This window comes from Perognathus longimembris, chromosome 20 (assembly GCF_023159225.1).
Source record: "Perognathus longimembris pacificus isolate PPM17 chromosome 20, ASM2315922v1, whole genome shotgun sequence".
Lineage (NCBI taxonomy): Eukaryota > Metazoa > Chordata > Mammalia > Rodentia > Heteromyidae > Perognathus > Perognathus longimembris.
The window spans coordinates 40,463,057-40,479,171 of NC_063180.1; the positions used below are offsets into that span (position 1 = coordinate 40,463,057).

General features: G+C 47.0%; 1 protein-coding gene across 1 annotated transcript in view; it reads right to left on the reverse strand.

The window, feature by feature from the left end:
• Positions 1–16,115, reverse strand: part of Atp10a (ATPase phospholipid transporting 10A (putative)) — an 81,807-nt gene that overhangs the window by 50,809 nt on the left and 14,883 nt on the right. The window contains exon 2 of the mRNA XM_048369057.1: positions 5,526–5,730. Coding sequence (XP_048225014.1) covers positions 5,526–5,730 — 205 coding nt within the window. The remainder of the gene's footprint in view (positions 1–5,525; positions 5,731–16,115) is intronic.

Sequence of the window (16,115 nt, forward strand, 5' to 3'; positions counted from 1 at the left end):
GAAGAGTTGTTAGGTGAGAACTCTTCCTACAAGCCAACAATGGCTACTACAAGCAGTGTTGTCCTGGATGTAAGCCTGGGGTGTGTACAATAATCCAACCAGCTCCACCCAAAAGGATAAACCAAGGGAACATAGTTTCCTAGCAATTGAACCAACGCAGAAGTCACCTCCCTTAGACCACTCTTCCCAGCCAGAATGTGGCTTCTGGGCTGAGGTTCTCCCTGGAAGCTCCACCCACCCCTGGAATGCCAGTGCCACCAGACGCCTCCCAGCTCTGCTTCTGCTTTATAGCGTAGGCCCAGCCTTCCCGTAAGGCTTCAACTTCTACCTCACATGCTTATTCTCACAGGGCCATGGTGGGTACCAGAGAGGAAAAGATGCTTCCAGCTGTGACCAAGGCAGCATCTGAAAGCATGGTTCCTGCCTAAGATAAGCGTGTGGTGAATGAATAAAACTGCGATGAATGGGTCTTGGCTGGGCACTGGTAAGCCTAAGCCTAGCAGCTCAGCAAGCTGAGATGTGAGAATCGCAGTTCAAAGCCAACCCAGGCAGACAAATCTGAGAGACTCTTTATTTCCAATGAACCAATAAAAGGCCGGGAATGGAGCTGTGGCTCGAGTGGTTAAGAGCACCAGCCTTGAAAGGGAAGGGACAGCCAATCCAGGGGTCTGACTGGATACGGCTACCGGTCAGCCTTGCACACCTGTGCAACTGCAGCTGTGATACGAGCAGCTGCTAGGGAAGCCACAGGTGCTGCGGGTACCCGAGGAACGGACAGAGCTTGACTGGCAGGTGTGGAAGGGGGCGGGCACCCAGCGTCTACTGACTTCACCTTCTCCATTTCACATCTACAGCCTGACGGGGGCGCCCTTATCCCATGGGATTCGTTTTATGTTTTATGTATTTTTTTTAAAGCATGTGCAATTGTGAAATGCTCGCTCTACTTCAATTGGGAGAGACAGTTCAGGCCTAGGAAGTATGAAGGAAGCTGTCTTGTTTGTTTTATTTTGTAATCCTGAGGTCTGGAGTAAGGGCCTTGCACTTGTGCAAGTGTTCTGCCATTTGGGCTACCTACATGCTTTTTGCTTCGGATTCTTTTTTTTTTTTTTTTTTAGCCATGAAAGAGATGTACAGAAGAGTTACCATTTAGCCCAGCAGTTTATGAATACACTGCATCTTGATTGTGTCGCCTGCATTCTCCACCATCCTTCCCAACCCTTCCCTCAACTTTTCTTAATTTTGTAAGATATACATTGACTTCTCAACTGTATGCACCACCCCCCCGTCTTCTCTTCATTCATCTACTCCTCTCCCCTAGGTTTTAGGTGTTTTTTTTTTCCATAAAGTCTCATGGGAAGCCTTGGATTCCATCCTCAGCATATATCTCTCTCTCTCATACACACACACACACACACACACACACACACACACACACACACTTTTCCCTTTAGCCTTTTCCTTTCCCTACTGAATCATGGGTAGTTTCTGTCCTGATTGGCCCCTGAAGGACACACTCAGTTTCTGGATTAATGCCAAGGTTCACTATAATTCATAAAGTGATTCAAATTCCTTCCCACCCAGCCTAAGGCCTGTATTCTTAGAACCCACCTTGCCTTGTGGGCCATTTATCACATGGATAAAATATTTCTTTGGGGCTGGGAATATGGCCTAGTGGCAAGAGTGCTTGCCTCGTATACATGAAGCCCTAGGTTCGATTCCCCAGCACCACATATGTAGAAAATGGCCAGAAGTGGCGCTGTGGTTCAAGTGGTAGAGTGCTAGCCTTGAGCAAAAATAAGCCAGGGACAGTGCTCAGGTCCTGAGTTCAACGCACAGGACTGGGGAAAAAAAAATTTCTTTGTATTTGACAAAAATCACCACCCAGATCTTTCTGAGTAGCAAACTGCATTTTATAAAACTTCACTTCAATACAGAATTACTCAAATGTTCTTGGTATTATAATGATGCCATTATAGTGATTTTGTTGATTTTTTTTTCAATTGTTGGAGACTTACTGCCTTTATTGTACAGGAGGTGGTGGTTCACAAGTTTCAGAATAATAACGTGCAAACCAAGAATTCAAGTACCAGAAAAAGTGTTTTTAGACACTAAAGGAAAGAAAGAAAAGGAGAGGGAGGGTCAAAAAGAAAAGCGGGAGGGGAGGAAGCAATAAAGTGAACCAGAATGTCTATGGATAATGAAGAAATCTGATGTTGCTAAGATGCTAAAGCAACTTTTAAAGATAGAATTATTTCAGGGTGCCATCTGGACAGAGATTGGCACAACACTGCGTGTAGCCTCAAGCCTTTGAGGGGGACTCTTTCAGTAGAGTGTCTCGGTCTTCAGCCATCTGGGGATTTTAAACATCCCACTCACAAAGGACTTGTTTATACAAAGGGCCATTGAGCTGCCAAGGGCTAGAGTTATCATATGGGAAATCGTACAGCAAGGATGTTTTTAGATATGGTTAAAGTCAGCAGCTGAAGGCTGGAAGATAGGAATAAGGAAGTTATTTGTGCGTGTGCATTCCAGTACTGGGTCTTGAACTCAGGGCCTCGCAATCTCATTGTCTTAAGGCTGGCACTCTGATCCCTTAAGCCAAACCTCCACTTCCAGCTTTTTTGCTGGGTTAATCAGCCCCAGGGCTGGCTTCTAACCACGTTCCTCCGCGCTCAGCCTCCAGAGCAGCTAGGATTACAGGGTGAGTCACCATCACCTGGTTTAAGGAAGTTATTCTTGAGAAGGGACCCCGCACACGGACCCTGAGAGTTCACATCAGCTTTGCGGCCTCCTCCAGGAGGCTGACCTTCCAACCCAGACCGCCTACGGATACCGCCTCCTAACTCTTTGAGAGCTCAGAACAGAGGGAGACCTATCCCTTCAACCGCTAGGAGCAATTCACACAGTCAATCCATTTGTTGCCTGGACAAGAGGCAAAAGCTCCAGGATCTGGGAGACTGAGGCAGGCCCAGAGAAGCTCAAGTCACTCCCCGGATAGTGAGCAGTGCATAGATCTAGGTCTGAATGGCGGGCCAACATTTATTATCAAGTGCAGGATGTCAATCAATCCCAAGGCCACGGGGGTGGGGGTAGAGGTAGGGGTGGTGGTGGTCCCTAACCAACATGTTTGGATTTGGATCTAGAATAAGATCTCTCCATTTAATCAAAATTGCGTGTGTGTGTGTGTGTGTGTGTGTGTGTGTGTGTGTGTGTATTCTTTCTGCACTGCTCAGAATGGCTTCATACTTCAACCTCCTGCCTGAATCGCTCCCAAGTAGCCAGGATGAACAGGTGAGCTGCGCCATGCCCAGCTAACTTCTAATTTTTGTGTCTGATGTGATTTATATTATGTTTTGAGACAGTACCACAAAGATAGGCTTGGTCCAACAGAAGGTCTCTCAAAGGAGAAGTTAGGAAATGGTGGTTTGTGCTAGAAATAAAGAGTGAACAATAACCCAAAGGCTTGTCAGACAGCAACCTACGTAGATGTGGGCTGAACCTGGTCAGGCCCGGGAACTTTCTGGGTGGCACAAGGTGCACAGCCCTGTCTGGACTTCTGGAAGTAAGTAGAGAGATCTGTGCCTGCGACGGCAAAGGAAGGTAAGCCAATGGCAGGACACTGAACAGGCAGGGACTCTTGGACCTAAACAGCCCTCACGCTTCGCTTGGGATACCACCAGAGCACACCTTAAGATCTGTTAATACAGAAAATGAAGGGTGCTTGCCCCAGTGGATTCTGGGTAAAGGCCTGGGAGAGCCCTCTCCTGGAAGAGCTTCCCCCAGTGGATTCTGGGTAAAGGCTGGGGAGAGCCCTCTCCTGCAAGAGCTCAAGCAGAGGCAGAGGACAAGAGCCTCCCTCATGGACGATGTCACAATGCGTCATCCCTGTAAATCAGGGACTCATTTCCTGGAACTCTTTTTTCCCCCTCATTGTTCTAGTCCTGTGGCTTGAACTCAGGGCCTGGGCACTGTTCCTGAGCTTTCTCATTCAAGGCTACAGCTCTACCATTTGAGCCACAGTAGCTCCACATCTGGCTTTTTGGTGATTAATTGGAGATAAGAGTCTCACGGACTTTCCCGGCTGGCTTTGAGCCATGATCCTCGGCTCTCAAGCCTCCTGAGTAGCTGGGATTAAAGATGTGAGATACCAACAGTCCGACTTGGGACTAGCAGCCTAGTGTATACGTTGGCCGTCAGACCCCAAGGCAAGACTCAGAGCAGGAATCTAGGCTAGGACAAAGGTCAGGAGGCGGCTCAGGGAGCCCCCTTCCTGTCTAGACCCTCTGTAGTGTGCGAGAACCTGTGCCACTTTAATGACACCAGATTGGGGGGGGGGGCGAGAAATGCACCATGCATCCCCTGCAGAGATGCAGAAGGGACTAAGACAGTGGGGAGGAGCCCCTGGGGGAGCTGGCGATCCCAGCTCATTACTGTGCACGCCTCCCCTACTTCCGGTGCAAGTGGCAGGTGCCCACGGGAGGGAGAATTCAGCCACAGAAAGATCTGTGGTGAAACTCAGAAACTCTCTGGAAGAAAATGTCCCTCAACTGCCCACTGAGAAACGGACCATTGCTTCTGCGAATGCTGCTGAGTCTGGGGCGAGCGAGCACAATGGCTTGGCAAATGCTGCAGAGTCCCTGGTGCTTTGCAGAGCTTCAACATATCCTAAAGAACACAGCCGTAGCCAGTGGAAATGGTTATAAAAAAGCAAGGCATCTTGCTGCCACAGACACAGGCTGATCACGGGTGCTGGGTAAGGCAGAGAGCCTCTTAGACCTTCAGTGTTGTCTTCTAGGAAGGGACCGCACCCAACACGTGACACATGGTCTAACCCACCCACACAGCCCACCCGGGAGACACGGTGCAACTCAGAACTTGATGAGGTCTTAGCAGAGGAACACAAAGGCGCAATGCCTGTAGGCCTCTGCACATATAAAATAATATTTATCGAAGCCAGGCGCTGGTGGCTTATATGCCTGCCATCCTAGCTACTCAGGAGGCTGAGATCTGAGGATCACGGTTCGAAGCCAGCCCAGGCTTTTGGAAAGTCTCTGTGAGACTCTTATCTCCCATGAACCACTCCAACACCAGAAGTAGCACTGTGGCTCAAGTGGCAGAGCACTAGCAGAGTTCAAGCCCCAAGACTGAAATGAACTTCTGGAAATAGAAACAAGAGTGTGTTTTTTCTTGCTTGCTGTTTTTGTTTGGTCTTTTTTGATTGTTTACTTGTCTTTAGGAGGGTAAGGCGTGGCACAGGAATGGAGGGCACAAAGGGTGAACAAATGCAGCAGTCATCCTCACTGGACACCATGTGGAAAATGAACTGTACACCTCGCGGGTGTTGGGGGGGGGAGGGAACACTGGGAGAGAGGGAGGGAAGGGGTGACCCTGTCCAAAAAGAAACGTCCTCACCACTTGACTTATGGAACCGTCATCCCTCTGCACATCACCTTTGTAAATGAGAATGACAAAATACAACAGTGGACGTCAGGGGTGCGGGCGGCCATGGCCAGCCCGCCACTTACGAGCTCGGAGAAGCCGCGTACCACCCGCCGCCGCTTGAGGTTGGTCTCGCCGTCCAGGTTGGCCGTCTCGATGTGGCACAGCCCGTCCGGGTCGCTGGAGGACAGCAGCAAGATGTCTGCGGGGATGATCTCGTTGCAGCGGAGACGCACGAAGTCACCCACGTGGATTTCTTTCCAGAAGCGGTTCACGTACTTCTTCTCTTCCCTGGTTAAACAGACGTCGGTCAACAGGGCTGAAAAAAGCCTCCCCCTTCGCCCCCCCCCCCCCGCAATCCCATCAGTACTGGGGCTTGAACTCAAGGCCTGGATGCTGTCTCTAAGCTCTTTTGCTCAAGGCTAGAGCTCTAGCACTTTGAGCCTTGGTGCCACTTCCTGTTTTCTGGTGGTTCACTGGAGATAAGAGTCCATGAACTTTCCTGCCCGGGCTGGCTTTGAACCGTGATCCTCAGGTCTCAGCCTCCTTGAGTAGCTAGGGTGACAGGCTGAGCCACAGTGCCCAGCTCTGACAAGAGCTTTAACACAGCTGCAGCTCAGTGAAGGCCATGGGACAACTCTACTTTTGCATCTATCAGTGACTGCTTTACTTCAGGGGTGACAAAAATGATCTGGAACGAGGCAGGTTGTGGCTTGAAGTCTGCCTGTGCAAAAAAAAAAAAAATACTTCTGGCTGGGCACTAGTGGCTCATGTTTGTAATCCTGGCAACTCAGGAATGCTGATAGGAGGGCTGTGGGTTGAAATCAGCCTGGGCAGAAAAGTCCATGAGACTCATCTTGGATTAATCACCCCAAAATCTGGAAGTGGAGGTGCGGCTCAAGTGGGAAAGCACCAGCCTTGAGTGAAAAAGCCAAGTGAGAATGTAAGGCCCTGCCTTCAAGCCCCGCTATCAGCACAGAGAAACAAAACATTTACCACCCCAAACCCTACATTTCTGGAACTAATTCATTCCTGTTAGGTATGGCTCTTAAAAGGGACGGGAGCTGGCCAGGTGCCCGTGGCTCATGCCTGTCATCCTAGCTACTCAGGAGGCTGAGATCTGAGGACTGAGGTTCAAAGCCAGCCAGGGCAGGAAAGTCCGTGCAACTCTTATCTCCAATGAGCCACCAAAGAGCCAGGAGTAGAGCTGTGTCTCAAGTAGTACAGCACCAACCTTGAGCAAAAAAGCTCAGGACAGCATCCAAGCCCTGGGTTCAAGTCCTAGCATTGGCACAAAAAAGAAAATGGATGAATGTGGCCTAGTGGTAGAGTGCTTTCCTAGCATGCATGAAGCCCTGGGTTCGATTCCTCAGTACTATATATATAGAAAAAGCCAGAAGTGGTGCTGTGGCTCAAGTGGTAGAGTGCTAACCTTGAATGCAGAGAAGCTCAAGGACAGAGCCCAGGTCCCTGAGTTCAAGCCCCAGGACTGGCAAAAAGAAAAAGAAAATGGATGGAGACAAAATTGTTCAGCCTAGTAGCTTGATTTCTTTCTATCTTTTTTTTTTTTTTTTTGCTATTCCTGGGGCTTGAACTCAGGGCCTGGGCACTGTCCCTGAGCTTCTTTTGCCCAAGGCTAGCACTCTACCACTTGAGCCACAGCACCACTCTGGCCTTTTCAGTTTATGTGGTGCTAAGGAATCGAACCCAGGGCTTCATGTACGCTAGGCAAGCACTCTACCACTAGGCCACATTCCCAGCCCCAATAGCGTCATTTTAAGGAAATCATACCTTCCAAGCTTCCTACAACTCAGGGACATGGTTGCATTTACAACTTCACTGGTGGCCTCTGGCTTTACTCCCCTACCCTCCCTCCTCCCACCACCACCTCTGGGTAAGAATGGGATATCTCAAGGACATGGTCTCCAAACATCCCTCCTTGTTGATTGCATTGCTGATTCAACACAGAGCTAGCTGACCGGGATCGGGAAGCGGCTAGTTGTCTGTCTTTGGTAGGAAGCCAGACCTCTCCCTGTATTTCCAGAGCCACCGATGACATCCACGCTCCTGGGCTCCCACCCAGAACATGTGCTCCACGGGAGGAAAGCATGTGGCCTCCACGGGTTCAACGCAAAGCACAAAGCCATCTTTGTTCACTGGAAAAACCCTTCACATTCTTCTGCTGTATTAAGTCGGCAACACGTTGCTGCGAGCCAAGATGATCTGGAAACGTTCATATGTTGGGAGACTTTTCTTCTTGGACCAGAGCAGAAATTGGACAAATTGTCCATTCTACCAAGACATGAATAGGATCATTTCCAAAGCAAGATTCAGGAGGCTCCAACAGCAAGAACATGGTGCTAGTCTATGAGCTCTGAGCTTTCATCTTGCTAATAAGCCGAGCTAGGTGGCTCATACCTGTAATCCTAGCTACTCAAGAGGCGGAGATCTGAGGATTGTAATTGGAAGCCAGCCTTGGCAGGAAAGGCTATGAGACTCTTCTCTCCTATTAATCACCTGAAAACCAGAAGTGGTGCTGTGTCTCAAAGTGGTAGAGCGCTAGCTTTGAACAAAAAGCTCAGTGACAGTGCCCAGGCCCTGAGTTCAAGCCCCATAACCAACAAAAACAAACAAACAAGGTTGCCAGGCGCTAATGGCTTACATCTGTAATCCTTAGCTACCCAACAGGCAGTGCACCAGCCTTGAGCAAAAGCTCAAGTAAGAGTCACACCTGTAATCCTAGCTACTCAGAAGGCTGAGGTCTGAGGATCATTCTCTTTCCCATGCACAGCAGAAGATTCTCAGGGCTCGGATGACTACCGTGTCTACATCTTTAGAGTCATTCTGCCCAAAATGAATCATGAACAGAATTTAGGTAAAAACTGAGTTTTCCAGACAAAGAGGAGATGGTATGTGCTGTTTGTGAGTACATCTGCTCAGAATCTACTTTGGATCTTATTTACGTTGCTCTAGGTGTTAGTAGAGGAAAACCAAGGGCTGTAAAAATACTATGCCATTTTATATAAGGGCTTGATCAGATTTTAGTATCTGTGTATATGAGGAATGGGGTCTTAGAACCAACTCCTAATGAATACGGAGAGATGGCAGGAGGCTGGATGGGATCCTCGTGAAAAATGAAGTCAAGGCTATTTTCCTTCTCAAACTCACTTAAATCTAAGGGTTACTGAACATTTCAGAATTTGCTGCATGAAAACAGCTTTCACTTCACGTTTAGAAAACAGAGAACAGAAAAGAAAAGGAGGGAAGGGAGGGAGGGAACAAAGAAAGGAGACGAAGAAATGAGGGAAGGAGGGAGGAAGAGAAAGAGGAAGGGGAAGGAAAGAAAGGAGGGCAAGAGAAGAAAGAAAGAGTGAGGGAGAGACACAGAGAAAGAAGGTAAAGAGGGAGGGAAGGAAGGAAGGACGAAGGAAGGAAGGATTTCCCAGAACTCCTAGAAGCCAGAAGAACAGGGATTTAGAATCAAGGATGGGAACCATGCCAGCTATTTATTTGGAATAATTTTTCCAAGTCATTTTCCTTTATTCTTACAAACAGCCCCTATACAGCTGGGAGAAGACACAGAAAATAGCTAAACATGATTATTATCAGCTACAGGGTCATGCATCCAACAAGTTTTTTTTTTCTTCATTTACATCCCATACTACATACAACACATGTTCGCTCTCAGACATTTGATTCTCCTCCTGCAGGAAACTGAAGGACATACTATTTTCTCGGCACATGAAAATCTCACAGAGGTTTGAACTTAGAACCTGGCACTTCCCATGGCTCCACTTCTGGCTTTTGGGGGTTAGAGATGAGTCTCTCAGATGTGTCTGCCTGGTCTGGTTTTGAACCACAATCCTCAGATCAGAGCCTCGTGAGTAACTAGGATTACAGATGCCAGTACCCAGCCAGTACCCCTCCCCTTATTACAAAACAAAACATTTACTTTGGAACCTTGTTTCAAAAGTCAGGGTTACTGGCTAGTGTGTGTCCTTAGCATTCACAAGGCCCTGGTAGGTTCTAGCCCAGCCCCTGACACATATAAAAGTTAGCTTCACCGGTTCGAAAGGAAGACAGCTGAGATTTCTGCCCATCCTTTCCCAAGGATGCCCCAAGACCCATGGCAATGATAGTAGGTGGCAGAGCAAGAAACCCACCAAGCGTCCCATAGCATCGGCTGTCAGAAAAATCTCAGGGCTTGGGGTTCAGAGCCCCCTGGTCCCCTGGGGCCTGGCTACAGCTTCATGTAGCTGCTACAGACAGAAGTGCTGGGGGGGGGGGGCGTGTTCCAGAGAGGGCAGCTAAGGGGACCCTTCCACCCTGCCTGGAGGCTGGGCTGCCTTGGCTACTCAGTTCCATGCTCACAACTGAGTGCTCTACAGTTCCTTTACATCTGAGGATATTCTAGGAAAAAATGGGGCTTGAACTCAGGGCCAGGGTGCGTGGGGCTGGTCTCAGACTGCAATCCTCAGATCTCAGCCTCCTGAGTAGCTATGACCACAGGCATGAGCTACCCGTGCTGGCGATGTTGTTTGTTTTGAAAGCCCAGCACTACTCCGGCTACACAGGCTATCTTGCACGTGGTCAAAAGTACACACTGATGGAAACTAGCCAAAGAAAACAATCGCCATGTAAGCTCAGATCATAAATCCAAACGATACATTTTTCTCATACCTTTCCATAACAGGCACAAGGTCAACAAGACGTGTTTATACTCCAGTCTCAAACCAGCAGAGCAAGCACAGCCCTGAGCGGTTACCAGGAAGCCAGGGCTAGGAAGGAGAGCGGTGGCTTCCGCCGTAGAGCACCGGCCTTGAGTGAAAAAGAGAAAGGCTGAGATCTGAAGATCCCAGTTCAAAGCCAGCCTGGGCAGAAAAAGAGGGGGAGAATGTTATCTCCAATTAATCACCCCCAAAAAAGTGGAAGTGAATCCGTGTTCTGGTGCCAACCTTGAGTGAAAAAGCTAAGTAAGGGACAGCCTGAGTTCAAATCTCAGTACTGGCACACACGCAAGTGTGCAAATACACCCACCCACCACGCTTCTCTTGGAGACAGTGCATACTTTCATCTCTGCCTTTCATTACATGTATTTGTCCAAGGCCACACACCAGTGGCAGTAGCTCACGCCTGTAATCCAAGCTTCTCAGGAGACTCAGGTCTGAGGAGGGAGCTGGGTCAAGGCTGGATCTTGGCTATGCTTGCCCAGGCCTAGTTAGAGCTGATATGCTCTACTTGGAAAGATGGAGGGCAACCACGCAACTCTGCCTCAGAGGCCAGAGTAAACTGAGGCACGCTCCTCAGAGATGTGAGCAGGCCCAGTGCCACGGATCTGACAATGATCACGTAGAATTGCTATGGTTCTGCCTCAATGCCCTCTCTCCACCCCCGTGGCTCCATGTGGCCCCAGTGACCTCGATCAACACGTAAGGAACATTTTACAAAAGCGCAGGTGACCACTGCGGTCAGCTGCGGTCATTTCACACTCAATAAGGCCAAAAGCCACAACTTAAAACACAAAATTGGGTTTTCTTTTCTCGTCGGTCGTGAGGCTTGAACTCGGTACCTAGGCGCCGTCCCTGAGCTCTCTCATTCAACGCTAGCACTCTACCACGTTCAGCCACAGCACCACTCTTGGTTTTCTGGTGATTCATTGGAGATAAGAGTCTCATTGACTTTCCTGCCAGGGCTGGTTTTGAACCATGATCCTCAGATCTCAGCCTCCGGAGGAGCTAGGACTATAGACGTGAGCCACTGGCGCAGGGATGGGTTTCCATTTCAAGTGTCTGTGTTGTTTTATTGCTCTCTCTCTCTCTCTCTCTCTCTCTCTCTCTCTCTCTCTCTCTCTCTCACACACACACACACACACACACACACACACACCCCAGCTTCCTTAGTTTCTGACACTTCTTGGGTGAAGACCAAGATATCAATCACACTTAAAAATAACACGCCAGGTAATAAGAGCCCGGGGTGGAACGGGGCTGTGTGTCCGGCACAAGGCTGTTTGTTGTGCTTTGTAATGGACTGTAAGTATTCTGCGCCACAGCAGCCATGCAATCTCTTTGAGGACACATTGCTATCAAAATAAATACGTTTCTTTTCTCATTCAAAGCAGGGGGAAAATAACAAGGAGGGCTCTCCACACACCCAACAGCCTTTTCCAGGAACACTTACATTTGTTCCTGAGGCGGTGAGAACATTTGTACGCAGGGTATCAAAGTTCTTGAATTTATCTAAGATCAAACCTGCTTTAAACACAAAGGGAAAAAAAATACCCATTTTGTTCCAGTTTAAATGAAAACAAGCTATTTGTGTGTGAGAGAGATGTGTATATGGAGCATTTTTTTGAACACATGGGAATACACTATTTTGAAACTATTTTGCTGTATTATTTTCTCTGGGCCATGAAAAAGCAGCCACACATTATTATTAATTTCTGGTTTGGATTTTTGAAAAAAAAAAAAAGGAAAAGAAAAAAAAAACCCACAAAGTAGTGTTTTACTATTGAAAATGATTATAGACTCCCACTTTGAGCCAAGATGGAATTAGGAGTAGAGGATATATCCATCTCCACCAAATAAAAAAGGAATGCTTTTTTTTTTTTAAATGCCAGTACTGGCTTGAACTCAGGGCCTGAGCACTGTCCCTGGCTTCTTTTTGCTCAAGGCTAGCACTCTGCCACTTGAGCCACAGCGCCACTTCTGGCTTTTTCTATATATGTAGTGCTAAGGAATCGAACCCAGGGCTTCATATATGCAAGGCAAGCAAGCACTCTACCGCTAGGCCATATTCCCAGCCCCTCAGTTCTTTTCTTGCTTTGGGTTTGTTTGTTGTTGGACATGGGGATTGAACTCCAGGCCTGGGCATTGTCCCTGAGTGCTTTTGCTCAAGGCTAGTGCTCTACCACTTTGAGCCACAGCACCACTTCCAGTTATCTGGTGGTGCCTTGGGTCTCAGAATCTCACAGACTTTCCTGCCCAGGCTGGCTCTGAACCATGATTCTCGGATCTCAGGCCCTTGAGTAGCTAGGCTTGCAGGCGTGAGCCACAAGAGCTCGGCCTGCCCCAGTTCTTGATTCTGACAGAGTGGCACAGACCTGGAGTCAAGCACAACCCCAAGTCTCTCTGTACCCCTGGAGTTTTAACCAAATCTCAGTATTAGGCACACAGGTGAGGAAATTTCTCCCAGCCAGATAGAACCACCTGCAAAAGCTAATGTCCACACATCTAGGAAATAAGAAGCTCTTAAATCAATGCTTAATATCTGGGTTGTGAGGGTGAAAAGATCCCTCAACTAAAGGCTCTGGTTCCATTTATGAAAGGTACAAAGTAAATCTCTCTTGGAACAAACTGTGTGTGAACAGGTTACTTGCACCCTAAAACAAAGCTCAAGAACCTGGATGGAAACAAACAAACAAAAAGACCAGCCATCTCTAAGGTACAACGCACTAGGTTGAGCCTCTAATAAAGAATTAGCAAAATGCAACCTATTAGGATAAAAATCAATTCATTAGAAAGGGATTCAGAAAGGACACTGGGGATTAACTGATTAGACAAGGATATTCAAACATGTCCAAGAAGCTTGAAGAGATTTAAGTAGACATGAAATGGATATTTACTTTAAAAAAATGTTCTAAATCCAGATCAAATTTTCAGATTTGAAAACTACAATGTGGTAGAGCGCTGGCCTTGAGCACAAAGAGGCTCAAGGGCAGTGCAAAGGCTCTGAGTTCAAGCCATAGAGGATGGGCAAAAGAGAAAGAAAAAAAATCTAGTAGTTGAGGTGACCAGTAGATTAGCCAATGTCAAAGAAAAATAAGTTACTGAATTTAAATATATAGTACTGAGACCTACCCCACAGGAGACGCAGATTTTGAACAAAAGATGAGGGAAATGAACCCGAAGTCTGAACACTAATGGTCTCATGTCTCTGCAAATTGAAACCATGGAGTGGGCTACAGAAAAATAGCTGAAGAAATAATTACTAACAAGTGTCCAAATGGGATTAAAAACAAAATCTATCGCCACCAGTTCAAAATGCTCAATAAACCTCAAGTACAGGAAACAAGAAAACGGCATCCAGATTTAGCACATTCAAATGGCTTTACACTGATAATAAAGTCCATTGCCTTATTCCAGGCTCACACTTGTAATCCTACCTACTTAGGAGGCTGAAATCTGGAAAGTCAAAGTTCAAAGCCAGCCCAAGAAGAAAAATCAAAGAACCCTCTAACCTCCAAAATCACCTGCAAAAAACAGGTCTGGAGGTATGGCTTAAGTGGTAGAGCACCAGCCAACTAAGCTGAGCAAGCCCTGGCAAAATAAATAAATAAACTAATAAAGGGAAATCATCATTGAAACAATATATGCTGTGCAAAGAAAACAGGAAATAAGAACAATAGCCAAATCACATGGGAAACAATGAAGCAAAAAGACAAAAAAAAAAAAAAGTGAAGCTGGAGACCCACAGGTGATTTACACCTAGTTCTAGCTATTCAGGAGCCTGAGATCCAAGAATCATGGTTCAAAGCCAGTCCAATTATGAGCCTTTTATCACCAACTAACCACCAAAAACAAAGACAGAAGTGGAGCTGTGTGGCTCAAGTGGTAGAGCACCATCCTTGAGCAAAACAGCTAAGAGACAGAGCCTAGGCTCTGAGTTCAAGCCCCAGTACCAGCACAATAAACGAATGAGTGAATGAATTAGATGGATGGATGGATGGATGAATAGATGGACGGATGGTTGGATGAGTAAAATATAGGAAATTTTCTTTGCAACGTTTAAGCTAAGGACAGGTAGCAGAGGATAAAAGAAAAGCCCAGTCATATCATGTGGCACTATGAATCTGCAACCACTGCTAAAAATCAAACGCAAAAATGCACAAACACACACCTGCAAATCGTATGCATGTATATGTGTGTATAGCATGTGCTGGGCAAGCTGGAAATATCCCTCTGACTTGTATGCAATATAGGCCCTGCAGGGGGACCAAGTTGTCCCTGTAAGGAAAGGGATGCTATGACCTGTCAGCTTTTTGCTCTCTGCATAACCAGCTTGATTCAGTGACTACCTTCTACCCACTAGCAAGTTTTCCTAAACCACTGGGCCATTCAATAATGCTCATTCAATAATAACCCAGTATCCACAGGATTACCACGTCAAATCTCGGAGCAATCCAAGCAACACGCAGAATCCCAGGATGAGAGACCACAGGCAGGCCACCCATGCTCCAGGCCTGTTTCTCCTTTTATCTACACAGATTTCTCACTGTAAAGAGGAGGCACTGCGGCTCCCAATTGGTCTCCAGGTTCTATCTCTAGCCCTTCTAAGATAGCCTGGAGAAGTCTGTTCCAGGGGGGTGTCGAGCTGCCAACCAGTGGTGAAAACTAGGGGAGGAAAGACTTACAGAAAGAAAGGAAAACCTCTAAGTCTTTGCTGATAGATGCGGCAGCCAGCAACTCCAACTCCGCTGGCTGGCGGGAGAATCATCGCTCAGGATGAGCTGGTTTCTGTTGTCACTCGGGACCACCAGCAGGGGGCACTGTGCAGCACCACTAGAGAGCACCTCAGGCCCCTTCAGCCGGTCCCACCAGCAATTTTGTACTTTGCCTTGACAAAATGATGGAAAACAGGTAGAAGACGTAGCTCAGTGGCAGAGCATTTGCCCAGGATTCCCTGGGTTTGGTTCCCAGCATAGCAAAAAAAAAATTTTTTTAAAGGAGAGGATGGAAACTTCAATACAACAGCTTTACTGAGTATACACAGGTGTTCTTCAAATTACAGAATCGTAAAAGGCAAAAAAAGAACCTCAGAGTTCACCTGTTCCAGCTCTCACCCAAAGAACGAAACATAAGCTTTGGAAGTGGTAGAGGGCTAGCCATGAGCACAAAAGTTCAGGGACAGCACCCGGACCCGGAGTTCAAGCCCCAGAACTACCACAAAAAGGGAGGGAGGGAGGGAAGAGAGAGAGAGGGAGGGAGGGGAAAAGCCAAACACAAAGCAATTAATCTGAAAAAAAAAAATCCTATTTTCTGCATGGGTTTAAAAAACAAACAGCTTTTCCACAGAAAAGAAAAAAGCATTGGCTATTTTAAACAAAAGACTGCTCTTATTTATTAGCCATTTTAGGTAAAATATAGTAAGGTTATGGGAAGTTTATGGAGTGATGGGAAGAAAAAAATTTTAAAGTACTGGGTCTGTTCAAACAAAGACTGCTTTTATTTATTAGTCATTTTGGGGGAAACGTTAACTTTGTGAAGAAACTGGCTGGCCTGCTTGAGAAAATATATTCTTGCTTTAAATGAAATACACTCCCCTCCCCCCCTTTTATTGCTTTAGTTGATTTGTTCATTTAGTTCCAACTCTTGAACATGTAAGAAAAGGTTCCTAATTGAAGGTTCCTAATTTCACTTTCCTGAACTTTCAAAAGAAAGCAAGACAGCATAGCTTCAAGAAGTGCTAGACCTTTCCCTGCTCTTTCCTTACTCAAAAGCAAAATGATTCTTGGGGTGAGTGATAATAGTATTCAAAGAAATGCAAACCACACTGCCAGCTTCTCCCCCTCCCTCTTCCTACTCCTCTTTATTGCTGGGGTTTGAACCCAGGGCCTCGGCTCTGTCACACCGCCTTTTCCCTCTAGGTTAGCACTATGCCATTTGAACCATACCTCC